The sequence below is a fragment of the Mytilus californianus genome, unplaced genomic scaffold (assembly GCF_021869535.1).
Source record: "Mytilus californianus isolate M0D057914Y unplaced genomic scaffold, xbMytCali1.0.p SCAF_1, whole genome shotgun sequence".
Taxonomy (NCBI): Eukaryota; Metazoa; Mollusca; class Bivalvia; order Mytilida; family Mytilidae; genus Mytilus; species Mytilus californianus.
This window is the reverse complement of record NW_026262581.1, coordinates 58348218-58368377: the sequence shown is the minus strand read 5'-3', so window position 1 is coordinate 58368377 and position 20160 is coordinate 58348218. Positions and strand designations below refer to the sequence as shown.

Genomic DNA, 20160 nt, shown 5'->3' with positions numbered 1-20160 from the left:
AATTACCTTCAAACTTTAACTAAATGCTCCTCAGGGTATCTTGTTTATAAATTGTATCCGAAGTTTGTATCCATCGACAAATATGGCCGCCATGGCTAAAAATAGAACATAAGGGTAAAATGCAGTATTTGGCTAATATCTCAAAAACTAAATCTTTTAGAGCAAATGTGACGAGGTTAAATTGTTTAATTGGTCAAGATCTATCAGCCCTGAAATTTTCAGACGAATCGAACAACCCATTGTTGGGTTGCTGCCACCGAATTGGTAGTTTTAACAAAATTTTGCAGTTTTTTGTTATTATTTTGAATATTATTATAGATATATATAAACTGTAAGCAGCAATAATGTTCAGCAAAGTAAGATCTACAAAAAAGTTAATATGACCATAATTGTCAATTGACCCCTTAAGGAGTTATTGCCCTTTAAAGACAATTTTACACAATTTGTTCATCAAGTTTGCTAACATTTAAAAATCTTCTCCTCTGAAACTACTGGGACAATTACCTTCAAACTTTAACTAAATGCTCCACAGGGTATCTTGTTTATAAATTGTATCCGAAGTTTGTATCCATCGACAAACATGGCCGCCATGGCTAAAAATAGAACATAAGGGTAAAATGCAGTATTTGGCTAATATCTCAAAAACTAAATCTTTTAGAGCAAATGTGACAGGGGTAAAATTGTTTAATTGGTCAAGATCTATCAGCCCTGAAATTATCAGACAAATAGAACAACCCATTGTTGGGTTGCTGCCACCGAATTGGTAGTTTTAACAAAATTTTGCCATTTTTTGTTATTATTTTGAATATTATTATAGATATATATAAACTGTAAGCAGCAATAATGTTCAGCAAAGTAAGATCTACAAAAAAGTTAATATGACCAAAATTGTCAATTGACCCCTTAAGGAGTTATTGCCATTTAAAGACAATTTTACACAATTTGTTCATCAAGTTTGCTAACATTTAAAAATCATCTCCTCTGAAACTACTGGGCCAATTACCTTCAAACTTTAACTAAATGTTCCTCAGGGTATCTAGTTTATAAATTGTATCCGAAGTTTGTATCCATCGATAAACATGGCTGCCATGGCTAAAAATAGAACATAAGGGTAAAATGCAGTATTTGGCTAATATCTCAAAAACTAAATCTTTTAGAACAAATGTGACGAGGTTAAATTGTTTAATTGGTCAAGATCTATCAGCCCTGAAATTTTCAGACGAATCGAACAACCCATTGTTGGGTTGCTGCCACCGAATTGGTAGTTTTAACAAAATTTTGCAGTTTTTTGTTATTATTTTGAATATTATTATAGATATATATAAACTGTAAGCAGCAATAATGTTCAGCAAAGTAAGATCTACAAAAAAGTTAATATTACCAAAATTGTCAATTGACCCCTTAAGGAGTTATTGCCCTTTAAAGACAATTTTACACAATTTGTTCATCAAGTTTGCTAACATTTAAAAATCTTCTCTGAAATACAGGTGAGCGATTCAGGCTCTTAAGAGCCTCTTGTTTATTTTCTCTATAGCTAAAATATTTAACTTTGAACTGTTATTGGGTGTTTTCTATTTTTAGACAAAACTAATGCATTGCTTGTTAGAAAAGTTGGCAGAATTTACAGAAGATGATCAGTAAGTATAACTAATTAGTAGAACTTTGTTATTATTTTGTGAACATATTTTTTTTTTAAATTAAAATTTTTAGCTTGGTTAGGTCCATAAATTAGAAAGCAGGATAAAAAAAAATGTCCTTGCTACTATTAAAAAAGTTGTTAATCAATTAAAAAGAAAATTGTAAAACTTTTTTTTTAAATTCATTTAAATCACTATTCTTTTTGTTTTATACAATTATTTAATTTTTTTTTCAGATCTATATTTGAACATGGGGAGAAAGTAAACATACCAAGATTATTGATGAGTCAGTTCAGATGGCTAGACAGAATTTTGGCAGGAAAGGTACAACATACATTGGCAACCTCCTCTTATGAAACCTTATTGTTATTGATATGTATTGTCCTTCTGTGATAATGTCTTGGCATACTGATTTGTAAAAGCCAGAATGGGACACACAAGATTCATGTCAGAAGTGTGCAATTGTCCTTTACAAAATAAAGAACCCTTGTAAAATAATTTTATTTGGTCTGTTGATACCTAGTTGTAAGGCATTTTTAACTTGATTAATGATACTCTTATTGTCTGTCCAGTTTCTTCCCTTTCCTCTCATTTTTAGAACATACCTATGGTATTATTTTACTTTTTCTCATTCTGTTTATGATCGTGGCATTTTTTGGTGGACACAAAGCAACCCATGGTCATACAGCTACATGTTTTACAGTCAAACATTCCGATCATGTTTTAAAAGTAATACAGTTGCCTGACTGTGAAAAAAGTATATTGTGTGTTACTATAAAAGGCATAAAATAAAACATTGGATATATAATATTAAAAACAAAACAATAATGAAATGAAATAAGTATGATACAAATAACAAATCAAACTTGTTTAGTGCTGCAGGCAAACAAGCTCAGTGTGATCCCTGTTAAATTAATAATACCACTTTATTTTGTTTTTTTTAATGTCACAATCAATTCAAAGTCAAAATGATTTGAATGTCAACAAACATTAAAGTAATTGATTATATTTCAGGAAATTACAGAGAAAATGGTAGAGATGATTGGAATCGTTACACTTGATGTTCAAAGGGAGATAATTTCTTGTTTACCAGAAGTGGTGGAAGATTCAGAACACGGGGATGTAGCCACTGCATTAAGAGATTTACTCTCACACAACACACAGCTGACAGTTTCCATTCTAGATTCCTTGGCTAATCTGAACCTTACTTCTGAATTATTGTCTGAGGTTGAGATAATGTTACTTTAGCAGTTTTTGTATAAAAAAAAAATGCAAACATACGGTACTACAGAATAGCAAAGTACATACATTTAAAGATAAAGGGAGATGTGGTGCAAGGATCCAGAAATATATTCACAAAATTTGGTTATTGTTATTTAGGACATGAAAGTTCAGGAGTCGGTTTCACAAAAAAACTTATGACTAAGATTGATCGCAAGTATACTGAATTGTTCATGACTTAGGATAGTCTTAGTCGTAAGTTTTTTTGTGAAACTGACTCCAGGTTCTTTTTTCAAACTGATAGATTCATACTAGAAGTCACAGCATAAAGAACTTGTATTGACAGTTCCTCAGCATTTACTTCATGAAATTACTCACCTTTTTGTTAAAATAATTGAGAATGATTAATTGAATGCAACACTTAAAATTTAAATGATTTTAATGATAAACAGCTGTAAATTCATCTAGAATTGATAATGCTTCTTTTCTTTTTGAGAAACGAAATAAAAACAAAAAGTTAACCTAAATTATCATTGATTACAGATTCATTTTTGTGGTTTTTTTCTGCTTATCAAATTTTTATTTGATTACCTGCAAAGTTTTTGAATGTGACTGATGATAGTTTCAATCATTTAATTTGTCATTAAATTATTTTACAATTAAGTGTAATAACCTAAACTTTCTAATAGTAGAATTTAGAAAACTTTTAATCATTTTCTATTTTAAGGTGAGAGGAACTGTTTTAAAGACTCTCCATTCTGCAGAGGTAGAAGAACTCCCAGTGATTATAAAGTTTTTATTACAGTCAGTGAATAATCAAGATGCAGTAGAGGTATAAAGTTTATCAATTTAATAGTTAAAAATTTTAAAGACCATTTTGTCAGATTTTAAACACTGTTTTGTTCTCAGGTTTGTTAGTCTTTGTCTTGACACTCAAGGGTACTAAATGTATACCAAGCAATGTATTATGTGTTTTGTTACAAATCTGAAAATGAAAACTTTGATTGGTCAGATTTTTTCTTTTCTTTTTAACTCTGTTATTTGAACTGATGATAGTGTAAATATAGAGTATATTTGAGGATCACATTTTTTTTTTTTTTTTTTTTTTTTTTTTTTTGCTTAATACACAGATGTCATGATTTGTTTCAATTGTGCATCTGCTTTGTAATTTTACAAAATATTAAAAGTATATGATATGATATTAGTTTTAAATATCAGATCCTAGATACACATGTAGCTTAGAAGCGAATATATAAATTATTTAGAAATTATGGTTCCAACTTCCTCAGGAAAAGTTGGCCATGGATGAATTTGGGTATTCTTTTAAGGTTCTTAAAATTTCTACATATTTACACAACCCTGGCTATCAAATGATAGCATTCCCGATGAAGGTAAATCCAGAATAGCACTTCTTTCACACAAAATTTAAAATAGTGTTATTTTCATTCTTCCAAATTTTAGAGTACTACAAAATCTAAATCAACAAAACATATTTGAGCATACATGCAAGTTGATTTATGTTATACTGTACAGTCTGTTGTTTATTTCAAGGTTGTGTCAGAAATACGCTCTAACTTGGATTTTAGTACAACTTTTAGACCTCCAATATCATCTACACCTCACCAGTCTGTTCAAAGGAACAGGGATAAAAGGTAGTTTAATCAGATTGATTATATTCATTATAGAGATGTGGCACCATATCTACTGATAGTTGTAAGTTTCTGTTGGATACATATAGATTTGTTGAAGTTTTGTTTTAAATAGCTGTTTTATTTTATTTCTAATGTTATTTGGATATCTTTCAAGTGTATTTGCTTAAATAATAAAAGTTCTGTCAATCTGAATCGCTTGATATAATGTGTAATCACTTATATAAGTTTTGATATATCCTCTCAAGTAATAGTTAAAAGTTCACACTGCCGTAGTATTATAAGGTTCCTTCAAATTTCACAATTTGCACAGTTTTTCAATGCAATGTGCAGATTTTATGAGCGAATAGAACATACAAAACTTGAATGTATTAAAGATTGCAGAGAATAAGTGGTGATGTGAACAGGGGAGCTGAAGCTTTAACTTTGGATGCCATTAAATCTAGTATTAGATTCCAGAAATGTGTGGCAGAAGCTTGTGTTAAGGTTTGTTAAAAAAACACAGAAACAAATTTATCTTATTAAATCTTCAGATATTTAAAATTTTGGAATACCATAGAATGATATTTTTACATAATGCATTTCAAATATTGCAGAGATAATAGTTATCAATTCTAATTCATGGAAAACTTTTTGGTGTCAAAAAAATCACATATATAATATTTTTACCCCTTTATACAATGAATCTGTTTAAAGCAAATCTTTTGTAAACAGGAAACCTGCCTGAATTTAACTCTTGTTACTGTTGAAAATATATAGAAATTTGTATACTTTTGACCTGTCGAATGCTAAGAAGATTCTGAATGTGCTCCATTTAGACAGGTTTTGCATGAGTTAACAATGCACATGATTTCGCCAACATCCTTGCTAAGTAAATAAGCTTATTTATCATGACATATAATACTGAAAAAATGACTGCTGAATGGAAGGAAATATAGACTTATAGATTATCAATGCTTTTTCAAATGAGAGGGTGTTTATCAGCTGCATCTCATCGACGGGTAACAACTCTGAGATGAGATGTGGCCAAGAAACATCCTCAAGTATGGAAGACCATTGATAATCTGTTTATCGCTATTTTGCCTGTGACTTTGTTGATGTTTACATTATCAACCTAAACCTTTAGTTTCAAAAAAGTAATTTTCTATCTCAAGATGGTAGCATGATATGAAAAATTAACACAAAAAATGATTAAAGGAAAAGTACACCAAATAGCAATAATATAACTTATTAGTGGTTCCAAGACACCAAAGTATAGGTGATGGGTCTATAAAACTTTGTACCAAATACTTTTATTCTTAGAATTTGACAGAACCTAGTCTATTTTCTGCAAGCTTCAAATATTTGGAACCTTTGCAGAGGAATGTGAAGAAAAAAACAATTGTCAATTTAAATTCTAAAAGTAAATTGTCTCATCAGTTGAATTAAAAACTTTTTTAGGCAATAGATGGAGTAAAACAGCCGGGTGATCATAAAGTAATAGACATATTCTTATTGCTGATTCTACACAGTACAAACAGGAAGAAACCTGTGGAAAGTCTGGTCAGAAATAAGATCAGGGCTGGTGGTATAACAGAGGTTCTACTACAAGATATCTTTACAAATCATAATGAGGTAATAAAGACATCTTATAAGATGTAGTCATGATCACAGTATTCCTTATGTTTTAATTTTTGCTATATTCACTGGTCAGCTTTTCTGTTTCACTGTATATTTAAGATGCATAGGAGCTGACCATATTATTAAAGGGGCATTAGCTGTCAAATTCATGTTTCACTAATTCAGCTCAAAATGTCTATCCATATAATAAAACGTCCAAAAGAAACAAATTACAATACATGGACTCATTATAATGAATCCACATTTGATGTATATTTTAGAATAGACACCATCTAATTTAAAACCATCAAGCTGATCTCTGAAAAATTCTGTAGGTCGTAATACCTGATGTAAACATAGATAAAAATACACAGACAAGCATGTGCAATCTAAAATGACGATTTTTCTAGATCTGTTTGTTTTTATGTCATTTATTTAAAAAAAAAAATATAAATCATTGTTTTTCCTGCATTTGAATGATTTTTTGTTGACAGAATCAGTCATTGAAAGGAATCTTCCCGGTGGCTGCCTTGTTTCTCTTTTCTATGGTTACATTCTTTTCTTTTTAATAACTAAACATGCTTAGCTCATGGGTAGCCCATCCCAGTTAAGGGTTAAATTGCAGTTCGCATGGATACAGATTTAAATGAATTGAATTATTGACTTGCAAGCCAATAATACATTATCAATGATTTTGTGCTTATTTTAACAATTGAACCAAAACTGACTGCTTATAGCGAAATATTATTTCACAATTCCGTTTTTATAAATGTTTGAAACAAAAGCAACATCAAATTTTGATTTTTTTTGTCAGCATTATAGCTAATGCCCCTTTAACTCAGTTTTTACCCTGTAATTGTGATTAAGTCTGGTGCCAAAATAACCAAAGTATTTGAATGTCTTGTCTGAACCTGCTTTTTAAATATAGATTCTACCACTGCATTGTATTATATACAATATTTTTCTGCTTACAACAGGTAAATTGTCAAATTATAAACGCTTGCTAATATGAATTTTACTTCTTCTTGCCTTCTATCTCGAATGATCCCGTTTTATCAGTAAATGGAAATTTTATGTTAAGATTGAATTTTTACTGATGATAATAAAAAAATAACTAAAATATAAATTGTCAAAGAATATGAGAAACTAAGAAAACAAAAATGATTTTCAGAATCAAGCGTTGAAATTGTATGAATTAATATGATATATGTTTGTTCACATTAAAATAGTTAATTATACCCCCGCTTTAAGAAAGTGGGAGTATACTGTTTTTCCTCTGTCTGTCCATCCGTCTGTCTGTCCGTTCGTCCCATGAATATTTTTCGTTGCATCTTTCTCAGGAACTACATCATAAGGATTTCTGAAATTTGGTTTCAGGGTTTATATAAGTCAGCTATACCGTGTGATGCATTTTCAGATTCATCACTCAACAACTTCCTGTTTACTGAAATATTTGGGCCGCGGCATCATCAGTGAGCAGTAGCTCGCAGTTTCACTTGTTTAATATTAATTTTGTGTTGAAATAACTGAAATTACAAGTGTTTATTTCATTTTTAGGTGCTAAGAGAGTTTTTCCCCTCCATTTTATCCCTAGCAGAAGTACTGTTGAGATCACCAGAACCAGCAGTGTCGTATATAGCATGTACCCTATACACAAAAGCATTTGTAGCATTTGATTCATTTTGTCAACAGGTAAGTTATAAAAATTGATACTGTTACATTGTCATTTAGAAACTTTAATCTGAGATTACAAACAAATGAACAAGAAATTCTGCCATTGTTAATAAAGGCTACCCTTGCATTTTGTTTCAGTATCAGATTCATTAACTTGAATAACCAGCCTCACAGAGAGCGTGGTATATTTCAATCACCTTGTTTGTTAATATGTCTGTATTAAAGATTCATTACATATTACTCACTTCTCAAAAATGAAGATTTTGTTTGGATTAGACAGGTGATCTGTCTACCTAGGTTAATTTTAAAAAAGAATATCCATTGTATGTCCTGGTTCAAAAGATGGGACAAGTTTCATTCTTTAAAACAAAAAATAAAGGAACATGGTTCGCCTTAGTAAAAAAAAAATTATTAAACTGGTCATTTTTGCTTCTCTGCCAGGCACCAAGTATTCAATTCAGAAAGCATAGACAGGTCAGATTGCAGTCACATTATCATTGTGTTCGGCTGGCATTCTTTTACTTAATGTTAGGTTCTTATAACCTTGTGTATATATATATAGATATAAACAAGTCTAAATTGAAAACAACGTTCAAACCTATGATTACGTTGGATAAAAACCGCAATTTTTATACGTGTGCATGCAAAACAAATTTCTTGGTAGAGGGGTCTAAATACAGCACAAACAACATTTTCCAAAAGACCAAAAAAGTGAAAAAGTATATTTTGACATATATATATATGATATTGTAATGGATGGTGACACTTTAATAAAATTAATTATCTAATCTGTGTTCAGTACAATGTAAAGTACCAATTATTCATTATTAGTACATATCAGTTATTGTTTTTTGGTTTCTTTTAAATTTATGTTTAAATTAAAATCTTTTTACAGGAAATAGTAGGAAACCTGGTGACACATATTGGCAGTGGGTTTGAAAGTGAAATAGACCATTCATTAGATATTCTGTCTGATCTGGTGGAACATTATCTCTCAAAGATGGCACCATTTGCAATATTTGTAAAGGTAAATTATTATAAAAAGACTGCATTAATCTTGACCAAGAGTTAGTGTGAATTTATGTGATCAATTGGCATCCATCATGTGTCACTAATTTTTGAATTTCTCCTGTGATACAACTTTGCCAATTGGAAATGTAATCATTGTGAAACTTCTTATGTGCGTTCTTAAATATTATACTTGATTATGCCATCACCATACCTTCATGGCATCTAGGGGGCCTAGGTGGCCAAGTGGTCTAAGTAGTGGAACTACAGTATCACTAACCTGTCAACACTGAGGTTATGAGTTCGAATCCTGCACATGGCAGGTGCGCTTGACTCCAATCTTCATTGTCTAGGATTATCAGTTTTCCTACCGAAGGTTGATGGTTCTCTCCGGGCACTCCGGTTTTCCTCCACTAATAAAAACTGACCACCATGCAAAAGCACAATAGTGATGAGAGTGGCATTAAACACCAATCAATCAATCAATTATGGCATCTTTACAAGAAGGAAAATAAGAAGATGCCATGGGGGCACTGAAACATTAATATCAGACAAGTATGACAACACCATGAGTGAAATTAAAAGATGAAAAGGAAAAAGAATGGCTCATCAAGAATTAACAAATCCTGTTAAATAATCATGAGTGAAATTAAGTTTCTTCGGAATGGTTTTATGCATTAGAAATACATCATTATTATAATAGTATCTGCATTGTATTTCTAACATAACATGGTTTTGATTGTAGTCTTTGAACATGTTGAATCAAGGCTGTTTTTCAAATATTAAAAAACTTTGATGGTTCATTCTACAGATTTCACTACTAAAAACAGATGTTAATTTCAGGGTGTGTTGGATTACTTAGATAATTTATCAGTAATGCAGATAAGAAAACTTTACTCCATGTTGAGTATCCTGGCTTTCAGAAATCCTAACGATGGTGGAATGATACAGGTAATATAATAAATTAATAGCTAAATTTGTTTTTAAGTTGAATAAGCTAAAATGAAAGTGAATATGCTAAAGTCAAAATAAGAATTATCAATAAATCTTATTAATGTGAAATATCTTTACATATTTTGTGTGTCCATTACTTTTAGCTGATCGAAATCATCTTATGAGACAGTGTATTTCCATCATAAACATTGATAATTTTCTTATTTTATAGGATGATCTTCACATTATTATAAGGAAACAGCTTTCAAACAACAGTCCAAAGTAAGACATGTTACATTGTTATGTATAATCTTGATCACAAATTGTTCTACAGTAGTAATGAAAAATAATATATAGTGTACAGAGATGATTCTATTCTGACCCCTATTTTGCAGATTTTCATTATTGGTAACTCTGAATTGGTCCATTACAATTTCTGATTTTTACCATAAGCTTGAAAGCGAGTACACGGTCCACTTTTTACTAAAAATGACATTTGACTTGATTATGTAGGAAGATTATTTGTACAAATTTTTATGAAAAAATGACATGAATTTTTGTAAAAAATAGATAACAATACAGAAAAGAATGCTGTTTTGGGGTTGTTTTTTTTTTTTTAATCATGAATATTGTATAGAAATGAATGATTTTCAAAATATTTGTAACACAAATTTAAAGCATACTTATGTAAAGAAGAAAGTTCAAATGCTTTTACAAAAATCTGTTTATGTTTTGAAACAAAAAAGTTAGTTATATCTGTCCATAGGATAGGAAATTCAAGAAATCAAACTTTTGAGTAAATGCCTAAATTTCAACCCCATTTATCTCTAAAAGTAGCACATGAAGTTATATATTTTATCACATATTTGAATTGATTAGGTGAAATATAGCTTGAATGTATGTTGGGATCAAAACTGTATTGTATGCCCTTAAATGTGTTTCATTTCTTTACACATTTGTTTTTAAAAAATCTATTTTGGATTGTGCTATAATTATATTTGAAGTGACATTTCAGTTAAAAATTTACTTTTCCTATCATGAATATAAAATCCTGATAAAAATAAATTCCATTTATAACTTCTGTAAGTAAACAATACATTTCAGGAAGAGGAACATAATTTTTGTAAATCATCTTTGCAGGTACAAAAGAATGGGTATTATTGGTGCCATAATGATTGTTAAAAGTATAGCCTATAAAAGGTATTGTAGAAGTGATCCGCAGTTCAAAAAGTGAGACTTCTTTCATTTCATGAAAACTGATTTTCAGACTTTATGTTGTTTAATATATCTCTCTATATTGAGCTGATTTTTGGTTTCTTTTCACAAGAAATATGACAAAAATTGATCGTAAGTTATATTGAATTGTTCATGACTTGAAAGAGTATTTTTCTCTTAAAATTTTTTGTGAAATTGATCGGTGATGTTTACATATAAATAAACAATGTGAACCTGTCACTAAAGAAAAATAAGTATTTGCCATGATTTCACTTGAATGCACTCAGAAAGCTGTGTATTTAAAATTAATATCAATATGGCATATTTTTGCCTGATGAGAGAAATCATGCTTTTCTGAACTGAAGATATAGTTTTCATTATGCCTGTACATATTGATTCTATTTTTGAATAAAAATGTTTAATGACTAAACAGTTGAAATTTAATCAATGTTATTTTTATATATTTTGGCGTTTGAACATGAAATTACACATAGTCTTTTAGATTCTGAAATTAAGAATTAATAAATACTTGATAGTTTATTTCATGTCTGTAAAAGATCATCCTCTGCGAAAATAAAAGTGTTTTTCTGCACTTGTTCCAAGGTTTTGAAAATAAGAATTGCCTTTACACATTAAGATGTTTGTTTATTAGTTTTAATGTTAAGTTGCTTACAGTATATGTACAGTGTATTACAAGATCTATTATTTTGTCAGTAATAATGGACAGTCTGGATTGACAGAGGAATCATACAAGCAGGTTGTAGCCTTACTGAATCTAGTAAGAACCAGTATAAACAGGATACCAGAAGCAGCAGCTCTCTTTATGGATGAACTTGCTAATGTTATACAGAAAGGTTGTCTGGATCCTAAAGTTGAGGTGTGTGTAACACTAGATAATCTTAAAAGTACATGGTGAAGAAAAAATGTGAATGTGAATTTTTTGTTTGTTTACAGAGTAATAAGGTTAGCACATAAGGGACAGATATTTCCTTATTTTAATCAAGTATTGTTCATATGGTATTATTTGGGTTATCTCTAATTGCTGATGGTCTTTTCAGACTAATTAGCGTGAGAAAGTAAGAAACGAAAGAGTACATTTTGAAGTTTATGAATAATAAGTAGAGTAACAACCCCCCTCCCCAAATCAAATGAATTGAAATTGGTTTTGGAAGTAACCAATAATAAATGGAGAACCCTTGGATTTGAATTTTATATTATGTGACAGATTTTTATTTTCACTTTCCATTCCTTAGTTTTAAGTCATTGCTATAAAGTCATATGGAAATTTTGATAAGGATTTAAGAGTATAAAAGCTACAAGGACAAAATGGAGTTTGTGTCTTGGCACAATACTGTAAATAAAACATACGAAATAACAGTTTAAACAAATTTTGCATTGGGAACTTTGATTCTGAGGTCAACTTCTAGTTTTGCATTGTTGTCTTTTTATAGGCCTGGATAGACGAGACTGTAATTTCAGATTTTCAAGGAAATTTTGTATTATATGTGGACGAATCGCCCAAGGATGAGTAAGTATTCATTTATTCTCAAGGTTGTAGCTCTAACTTAAAAAATCATAGAAAGAAATATTTTTGATTATGTTAATGTTTTACGGTCATCGTTACCTTATATTTTTCATGTGCAAAATGATGTTCATTTGAAATTAATTTTAAAACATATTTTAGATCTAATCATTTGGACCGACTTAATTGTTGAAATTTTGTAATGAAAGAATCAGTGCTATAAAATATTCAGACATGAAAATTCATAAAGCTAACCTTTTCTAAAATAAAAGTATGTTGACTACATCATGTATGATGTTATTTCAATGACATATATTTTTAGGTGTTTAACCCCTGGAGAACTACAATATAATCTTGACCCTGAAAGTGAAGAACCTATTGCTATATACATGTCACATCTTGTAGAAAAATCTGTTGCTGATAAAAAGAAAATAGCAAATAAGGATTCCTCCAGTGAAAGGTAACTAAGCTAGACATTGAGAGAAATGTGAAGTTGACTATACGGTATAGGTTTTGCTCATTGTTGAAGGCAGTACGGTGACCTATAGTTGTTAATTTCTGTGTCATTTTTAGCTCACCTGGCCTGAAGGGCCAAGTGAGCTTTTCTTATCACTTGGCGTCCATCGTCGTTAGCTTTTTACAAAAATCTTCTCCTCTGAAACCACTGGGCCAAATTTAACCAAACTTGGCCACAATCATCATTAGGGTATCTAGTTTAAAAAATGTGTCCGATGACCCGCCAACCAACCAAGATGGCCGCCATGGCTAAAAATAGAACATAGGGGTAAAATGTAGATCTTGGCTTATATCTCTGAAACCAAAGCATTTAGAGTAAATTTGACATTGAATAAAACTGATTATCAGGTCAAGATCTAACTGCCCTGAAATTTTCAGACAAATCTGACAACCTGTTGTTGGGTTGCTGCCCCTGAATTGGTAGTTTTAAGGAAATTTTGCAGTTTTTGGTTATTATCTTGAATATTATTATAGATAGAGATAAACTGTAAAACAGCAATAATGTTCAGCAAAGTAAGATCTACAAATAAGTTGTCATGACCAAAATTGTCAGTCAACCCCTTTAGGAGTTATTGCCCTTAATAGTCAATTTTTAACAATTTTTTGTAAATTTTTGTAATCTTTTACAAAAATCTTCTTCTCTGAAACTACTGAGACAAATTTAACCATACTTGGCCATAATCATTATTAGGATATCTAGTTTAAAAAATTTGTCCGATGACCCCCCCTTCCAAACATCATGGCCGAATTGGTTAAAAATAGAACATAGGGGTAAAATGCAGTTTTTGGTTCATATCTCTGAAACTAAAGCATTTAGAGAAAATCTGACAGGTGGCAAAATTGTTCATCAGATTTTGATTTATCTGCCCTGAAATTTTCAGACGAATCCGACAACCTGTTGTTGGGTTGCTACCCCTGAGTTAGTAATTTTACAAAAATTTTGCAGTTTTTTGTTATTAACTTAGATATCATTATAATATCTAATATCTAATACTATTAATTATGATTTTAACCTTATTTTACATGATTTCCAAAGCATCAGTAAATACAGGTGAGCGACACAGGCTCTTGAGAGCCTCTAGTGTTTCTTGTGGAGAGTTGTCTCATTGGCAATCATACCACATCTTCTTATTTTCATATTAGACTAAATAATTTAGAGGTAGATAATTGAATGGATCTTTTAAAGTTGCTTTATAATCATTGAAATGTCTGTGCTCAAAACACAGGTAATACTTTGTACAGTTCACACTTTCTGAGTCTTGAATATCCATCCACGTAAAAAGCATTGAACTGTCTCCAATAAATTTTTTATTTTCATTCTCAACGTGAAATTTTGTTATTTTGGTGTGGAATTGTTTCTAAGCTTAAATACTCAGATAAACACATACATAAGGTTTAGTTTTCACCCAAAACTACTTTTTAAGGAAATAAGGATATATTTTTTTTTACCTGCGTGGTCGAGGGTGAAGCAGGTTTTATTACCGCTCAACTCTCTCTGTCCAAAAGAAAACTTTTGTCACAGTTATTTTGGCTTCTGTAAAAGGGAGTGATTTAATATTTTGTCTGCAGCTTTATAATGTTGAGTTGTAGCGAGTAAGCAAGTTTTACTTTGCATCAGTGAAAGGAAATGATCAGTTATGCTCCAGTATACATGTTACATCAATCAATTGCATACAGTGATGCAGGCCCAGACCCAGTATTGGTCTTGTTTTAAAAACACATATGCTTTATAAGTGTATGTGTGGTTGTTTAGCTCACCTGGCCCAATCACTTGCCGTCCGTCGTCTGTTAACTTTTACAAAAATCTTCTCCTCTGAAACTACAGGGCCAAATTTAATCAAACTTGGCCACAATCATCATTAAGGTATCTAGTTTTAAAAAATGTGTCTGATGACTTATGTATGAAGAGTATTTGTACAAATGTTTATGAAAAATCACTGATGATTATACAGAAAAGAATGCTGTTTTTTGGGTTTTTTTAGCTCACCTGGCCCGAAGGGCCAAGTGAGCTTTTCTCATCACTTGTCGTCCGTCGTCGTTAGCTTTTTACAAAAATCTTCTCCTCTGAAACCACTGGGCCAAATTTAACCAAACTTGGCCACAATCATCATTAGGGTATCTAGTTTAAAAAAATATGTCCGATGACCCCGCCAACCAGCCAAGATGGCCGCCATGGCTAAAAATAGAACATAGGGGTAAAATGTAGATTTTGGTTTATATCTCTGAAACCAAAGCATTTAGAGCAAATCTGACACAAGTAAAATTGTTCATCAGGTCAAGATCTATCTTCCCTGAAATATTCAGACAAATCCGACAACCTGTTGTTGGGTTGCTGCCCCTGAATTGGTAATTTTAAGAAAATTTTTGCAGTTTTTGGTTTTTATCTTCAATATAAATATAGATAGAGATAAACTGTTAACAGCAAGAATGTTCAGTAAAGTAAGATCTGCAAATAAGTCAAAATGACCAAAATTGTCAATTGTCCCCTTCAGGAGTTATTGCCCTTTAAAGTAAATTTTTCACAATTTTTTTCGTTAATATTTGTAATCTTTTACAAAAATCTTCTCTGAAACTACTGGGCCAAATTAAACCAAACTTGGCCACAATCATTATTGGGGTATCTAGTTAAAAAAATGTGTTCGATGACCCCGCCTGCCATCCAACATGGCTGCCATGGCTAAAAATAGAACATGACAAGAGCAAAAATGTTCAGAATGTTAAGCTCTACCAATTGTCCATATACGTCATAAATGTCAGATGACTTCTTACAGGAGTTATTGCCCTTAAATGAAAAATTTTCCATTTGTTTTCATTTTTGCCTATTATCTTGAAAACTATAATAGATACAGAGAAACATTAAACTGCAAAAATGATCAGCAAGGCAAGTTCTCCAAATAAGTTTGCATTGTCGAAATCGTCAGATGACTCCTTATTAGAATTATTGCCCCATTTGATGATGATTTTTACCATTTTTTTTGCGTTTTAACCTTATTCAGAGCTCACACCACTTCAGAATCATAGGTAGAAGTGACTTCTCTTATAGAAACTGAGAGGGAGAAGTGGTGAGATTTGAAAGAGAAGTGCTCGTCCGCTCGCGGCGCTACAATGTTTGGTTTTTACTATGATACAAAGGGCCATATGTATCATTTTTTTTTATAATGTTAAATTTGTACCTGGGTATACAATTAAAGTAACAGTTCAAATTCAACGTTGTTTAATTTTATCATATCTAGTTGCACAATCATATTAGTCCTCTTGTCAGAAAAATACAATTAAATAATAATAAAAAAGATTTTTTTTTATATCATAAAGGAAAAGAAAGTTGTTATATCATTTAAAATTCAATTAAAAACTACTCTGTTATCATGTTTATGAAATTAAGTATTTCTCATTAAAAAGATATATAAATTTGACAGTTTTATTTGACACAGTTAAGCTTGGACATAATATAATTATATTAGTGTAATAGTCCCAGAGTTGAGCAACTTTAATTTATGAATTGAAACAATGAATATACATGGAAATATATACATTAATCAGGTAGATCTAACCAAAAGTATGTTAATGCGTGTGGAATGTGTAATTTTTCCTTTTTTGGATCAAATTTCTTCTGTCAGCTGTGCCATTCATGAGTCTGTAGTCATTATCGTAAGAATCCGGATTTCGGTCATAGCTGGTCCGTTTCTGATGAATCCTGACTCCGATCCGTAGTTGTACAATAATTTGCCCAATTATTTCAATGGCGGACGGAGAAAATTTACAAAAATAAATGATGTTTGACATGCTATTTGGAAAGGAATATGATGTTTTTAATGCAATATATGGATAACAAATTTACTTCAGGCAAATTTCATCACGTTTTAATGAAGTAACAAACTTATTTTGCTGAAAGCTAGAATGATTTGATGTACGCTCTCGAGTAACAAGTACCGAAAGTGATAAAAAAAATTGTCTTTATGAAAATAACATGCAACCAACTTTAAAATCAATGCTTTAACCTCTTTTCTAAAGAAAATAAATCGTTTTTGTCTTTGAATTTCTTTACTTTTAAATGAAAAATTGCTGTTTCATCGACTTGGTAAATATTGAATATTGCCGATGACGAGAGTGACTGAAAGCGAGTATCGTTAACAACAGGGCGACTACATTTCGCTTTTGACGGTCGGGCAAAGCAAAGTGACAGACAGGAAAGCGACTTTGTCGCCCCAGTGGCCTGCTAGCTTGAGCCCTGCTTATATCATAAAAATAATAATAGATAGATGGAAACTTAAATAAGCAAAAATGATCAGCAAGACAAGATCTACAATGAAGACCATGTAGACAAATTTGTCATATGTATCCTTGGAATTATTGCCTTTTAATGACAATTTCTATCATTTTTGGGGGTTTTTTGCCGTACATGATTAAAATTATAATAGATAGACACTTTAAATCACAAAAATGATCAGCAAGGCAAAATCTACTAAGTAGTCTCATTTCGCTGTCAGATATAGGTAGTAGGCTGTCACTTTTTATAGGAGTGATTGCCCAGCCCCTTAAATAAGGATTTTTTTTACCCTCTTTTGTGTTTTGAGCAAAAACTAAAGGAGATAGAGAGAAACTAAACAGACTAAATGATCAGCAATACAAGATCAACAGAACAGAGATTTTTGTCATGAATTCTATCTTCGTCTACAATGTTGAAGAGTGTCCTTTGATGAAGATGCTCATAGACCAAGGTGAGCGAAACAGGCTCTAGCTCTAGTTTTAGATTTATAATCCTTATTAATGTGACAAAAATTTCTCACTTTACACTGTATTTATTTCAGTGGCTTGAGTGATCCATTGTGTCTGTCCCCACACTTCAGACTGTTGTATGTGTGTGAATCTCGACAGCAAGAAGATCTCAGTGATATCAATGCTTTATTAGGTAGGTGTAGCATGATAAATAATTACAATGTAACAACAAAAATAAAATCTCAAGATTTAAAGAGAGATTCATGGTAAGTTGATAAAAAAGATTTAAACTGGAACAACTTAATAAGAGCTGTTCTAGAAAAACATAGAGGACCCAGGAAAGGCAAGTTGAATTTGACATTATGGGTGTTTGCCAGTATGGGTGGGTGTAAAATATGTTGTTGTACATGATTTAATGTATGCAGATCTCAAAAATTGCTATTATGCATGTTTACTCTTTTTTTCAAAGTGCCTTCCCTTGGTATAATTTGTGTTTTAATGGCTTTTAATTGATAGCATAAAGTTATAGAAAGGCACCATGACCGAAGAGAAAAATACAAAGAGACAAACAACAGCTTGCACAACACTACAAGGAAACTAAAATTGAGCAATAAAAACATAACCAAAAAGGGGAGACAAACTCTGGTTCTCTAAAAATGAAAATCTGGTGACAAAAATAAGGAAAACAGGAAGGGATAAAGAATAAATAAGGTGTAAATGTCTTAAGATATATTCATCTTTCTACAAAAAAATGTACATTTGGAAATCAAATAAAAAAGCAGTGTTCCCCAAAAAAAATATTACAAAATGGCAGATTGTGAAACAATTTAACAGGGACAAATTAAAATATTATTGCATTTATTTATTATTTTTGATTTTTGATGAATGGACAATAATGCAAGATTATTTATTTTTATTCTTAGAAATTCTGCATACAGATATATATGTATCAGATATCAGAATGCGAGTTCTTATTAATTAGATACTCACCCTGTTGCATTATTCGTAATTAATAAAAACATCGCAGTTATTTCTGAATTTACAGTAATGAATGTTCTCACTTAATTGAGTAGACTAGCCAGCAAATTAATTTAACTCTATATAGTTGGGTTGAATGTTTTGAATTCTGGTAAGTTTAAGAATTTGATAAAAGTTACAAAACTTATTATTCAATAATCTGTTAAAAAAAATTGTGACATTTTAAATCAAAGAAAGGTAATCATGATTTTGTAGGATGCCCAGTGTTTTTACCAAAACCAGAAGTTTATGAGAAGTTGGAGCCACTATCACAGAAAGAAAAGGAGTTCCTGTGTGACAATTTGTTCCTATCACTCAACTGGTTCAGAGAGGTCATCAATGGTTTTGCCACTCAAACAGACCCAGAAATGAAGGCCAAGGTCATATCAAGATTACATAATATTACAGATCTTCAGAGGTCATTGGAAAAATGTTTGAATGGTAGGTGTTCAGGAAACCAGAATGCTTCAATGCACTTCAAATCTTTTAATTGACATGGGCTTGTATGCAAGAGAACAGCAATCTAAATAAAAACAGTTCCTTAAATTATATTAAAACCATTATGGAAATAAAAAAATTCGAAATTTGAGTGACATTATAATTCCTATTAGATGCATGTACTTAGATGGATTGATGGATATTTAACATCCAGTGGCAAATTAATGCATATTCAGGATAAGAACATGTAAATGTAAATACTTTAACTTGTAAAGGAAAGTATGGGTTAAATCAGCTTTATAGTGTGAAAGCTTGAACTGTACGAAACCCTTCTACTTTATTATACCAAAATGTATGCTCTATTCACACACAAAGAATATGTCCATGAAAAAGATATTGATTATTTACTTGTAATGAAACAGGCATAGAAAAGGAATTTCATGAAAAATATTAAATCTCAACATTCAAACATACATAAATTATCATTTAAGCTTTTCTTATTATCTTTAAAACATTTTTCTTTAGTTCAGCCAAGTTATACCCCTCCACCTGCCCATTTTGATTGGTATGAAGCACCAAAAACTGTCATACAGAATATAGCTACTACAACTGAAGGAAAGAAGAAGAAAACTAAGAAAGCTTCTAAGAAGTAAGTATTTACAACAGTCCGTAATTTGTTCTGTTTTTTATGTCCCTGCTGTGGCGGAGGGACAATTAAGTGTTACCCTTGTTCGTACATACGTCCCAAAATTAGTTTCCGTTCTCTAACTTTAGTTTGCCTCAACCAAATGTTATGAAACTTATTCACAATGCTTATTAACATAAAACACAGATTAAGTTTGAATTTAGGTGGCATCACTTTTACAGTTATCTTACTTGATTGAATTATCACATTAAATGCTTTGATTTTCCTTCATAAAAGTTTTGCAATCTCATTAATTAGATTTCACATTTTTGTCAGTGGTAAAGGATTTGCAATAATAAATGCACTCATTAATTTCTGAATTTACAGTAA

General features: G+C 31.0%; 1 protein-coding gene across 1 annotated transcript in view; it reads left to right on the top strand.

Annotated features, from left to right (window-relative positions):
- The window catches only part of LOC127722275 (Fanconi anemia group D2 protein-like), a 106382-nt gene that overhangs the window by 10092 nt on the left and 76130 nt on the right, over positions 1-20160 (top strand). Inside the window, exons 8-25 of the mRNA XM_052229170.1 lie at positions 1582-1637; positions 1874-1961; positions 2652-2864; positions 3586-3690; positions 4410-4510; positions 4885-4993; positions 5948-6121; positions 7664-7798; positions 8676-8807; positions 9632-9739; positions 9954-10003; positions 10862-10921; positions 11651-11813; positions 12388-12464; positions 12781-12918; positions 17783-17883; positions 18924-19148; positions 19671-19794. Coding sequence (XP_052085130.1) covers positions 1582-1637; positions 1874-1961; positions 2652-2864; positions 3586-3690; positions 4410-4510; positions 4885-4993; positions 5948-6121; positions 7664-7798; positions 8676-8807; positions 9632-9739; positions 9954-10003; positions 10862-10921; positions 11651-11813; positions 12388-12464; positions 12781-12918; positions 17783-17883; positions 18924-19148; positions 19671-19794 — 2159 coding nt within the window. The remainder of the gene's footprint in view (positions 1-1581; positions 1638-1873; positions 1962-2651; positions 2865-3585; positions 3691-4409; positions 4511-4884; positions 4994-5947; positions 6122-7663; positions 7799-8675; positions 8808-9631; positions 9740-9953; positions 10004-10861; positions 10922-11650; positions 11814-12387; positions 12465-12780; positions 12919-17782; positions 17884-18923; positions 19149-19670; positions 19795-20160) is intronic.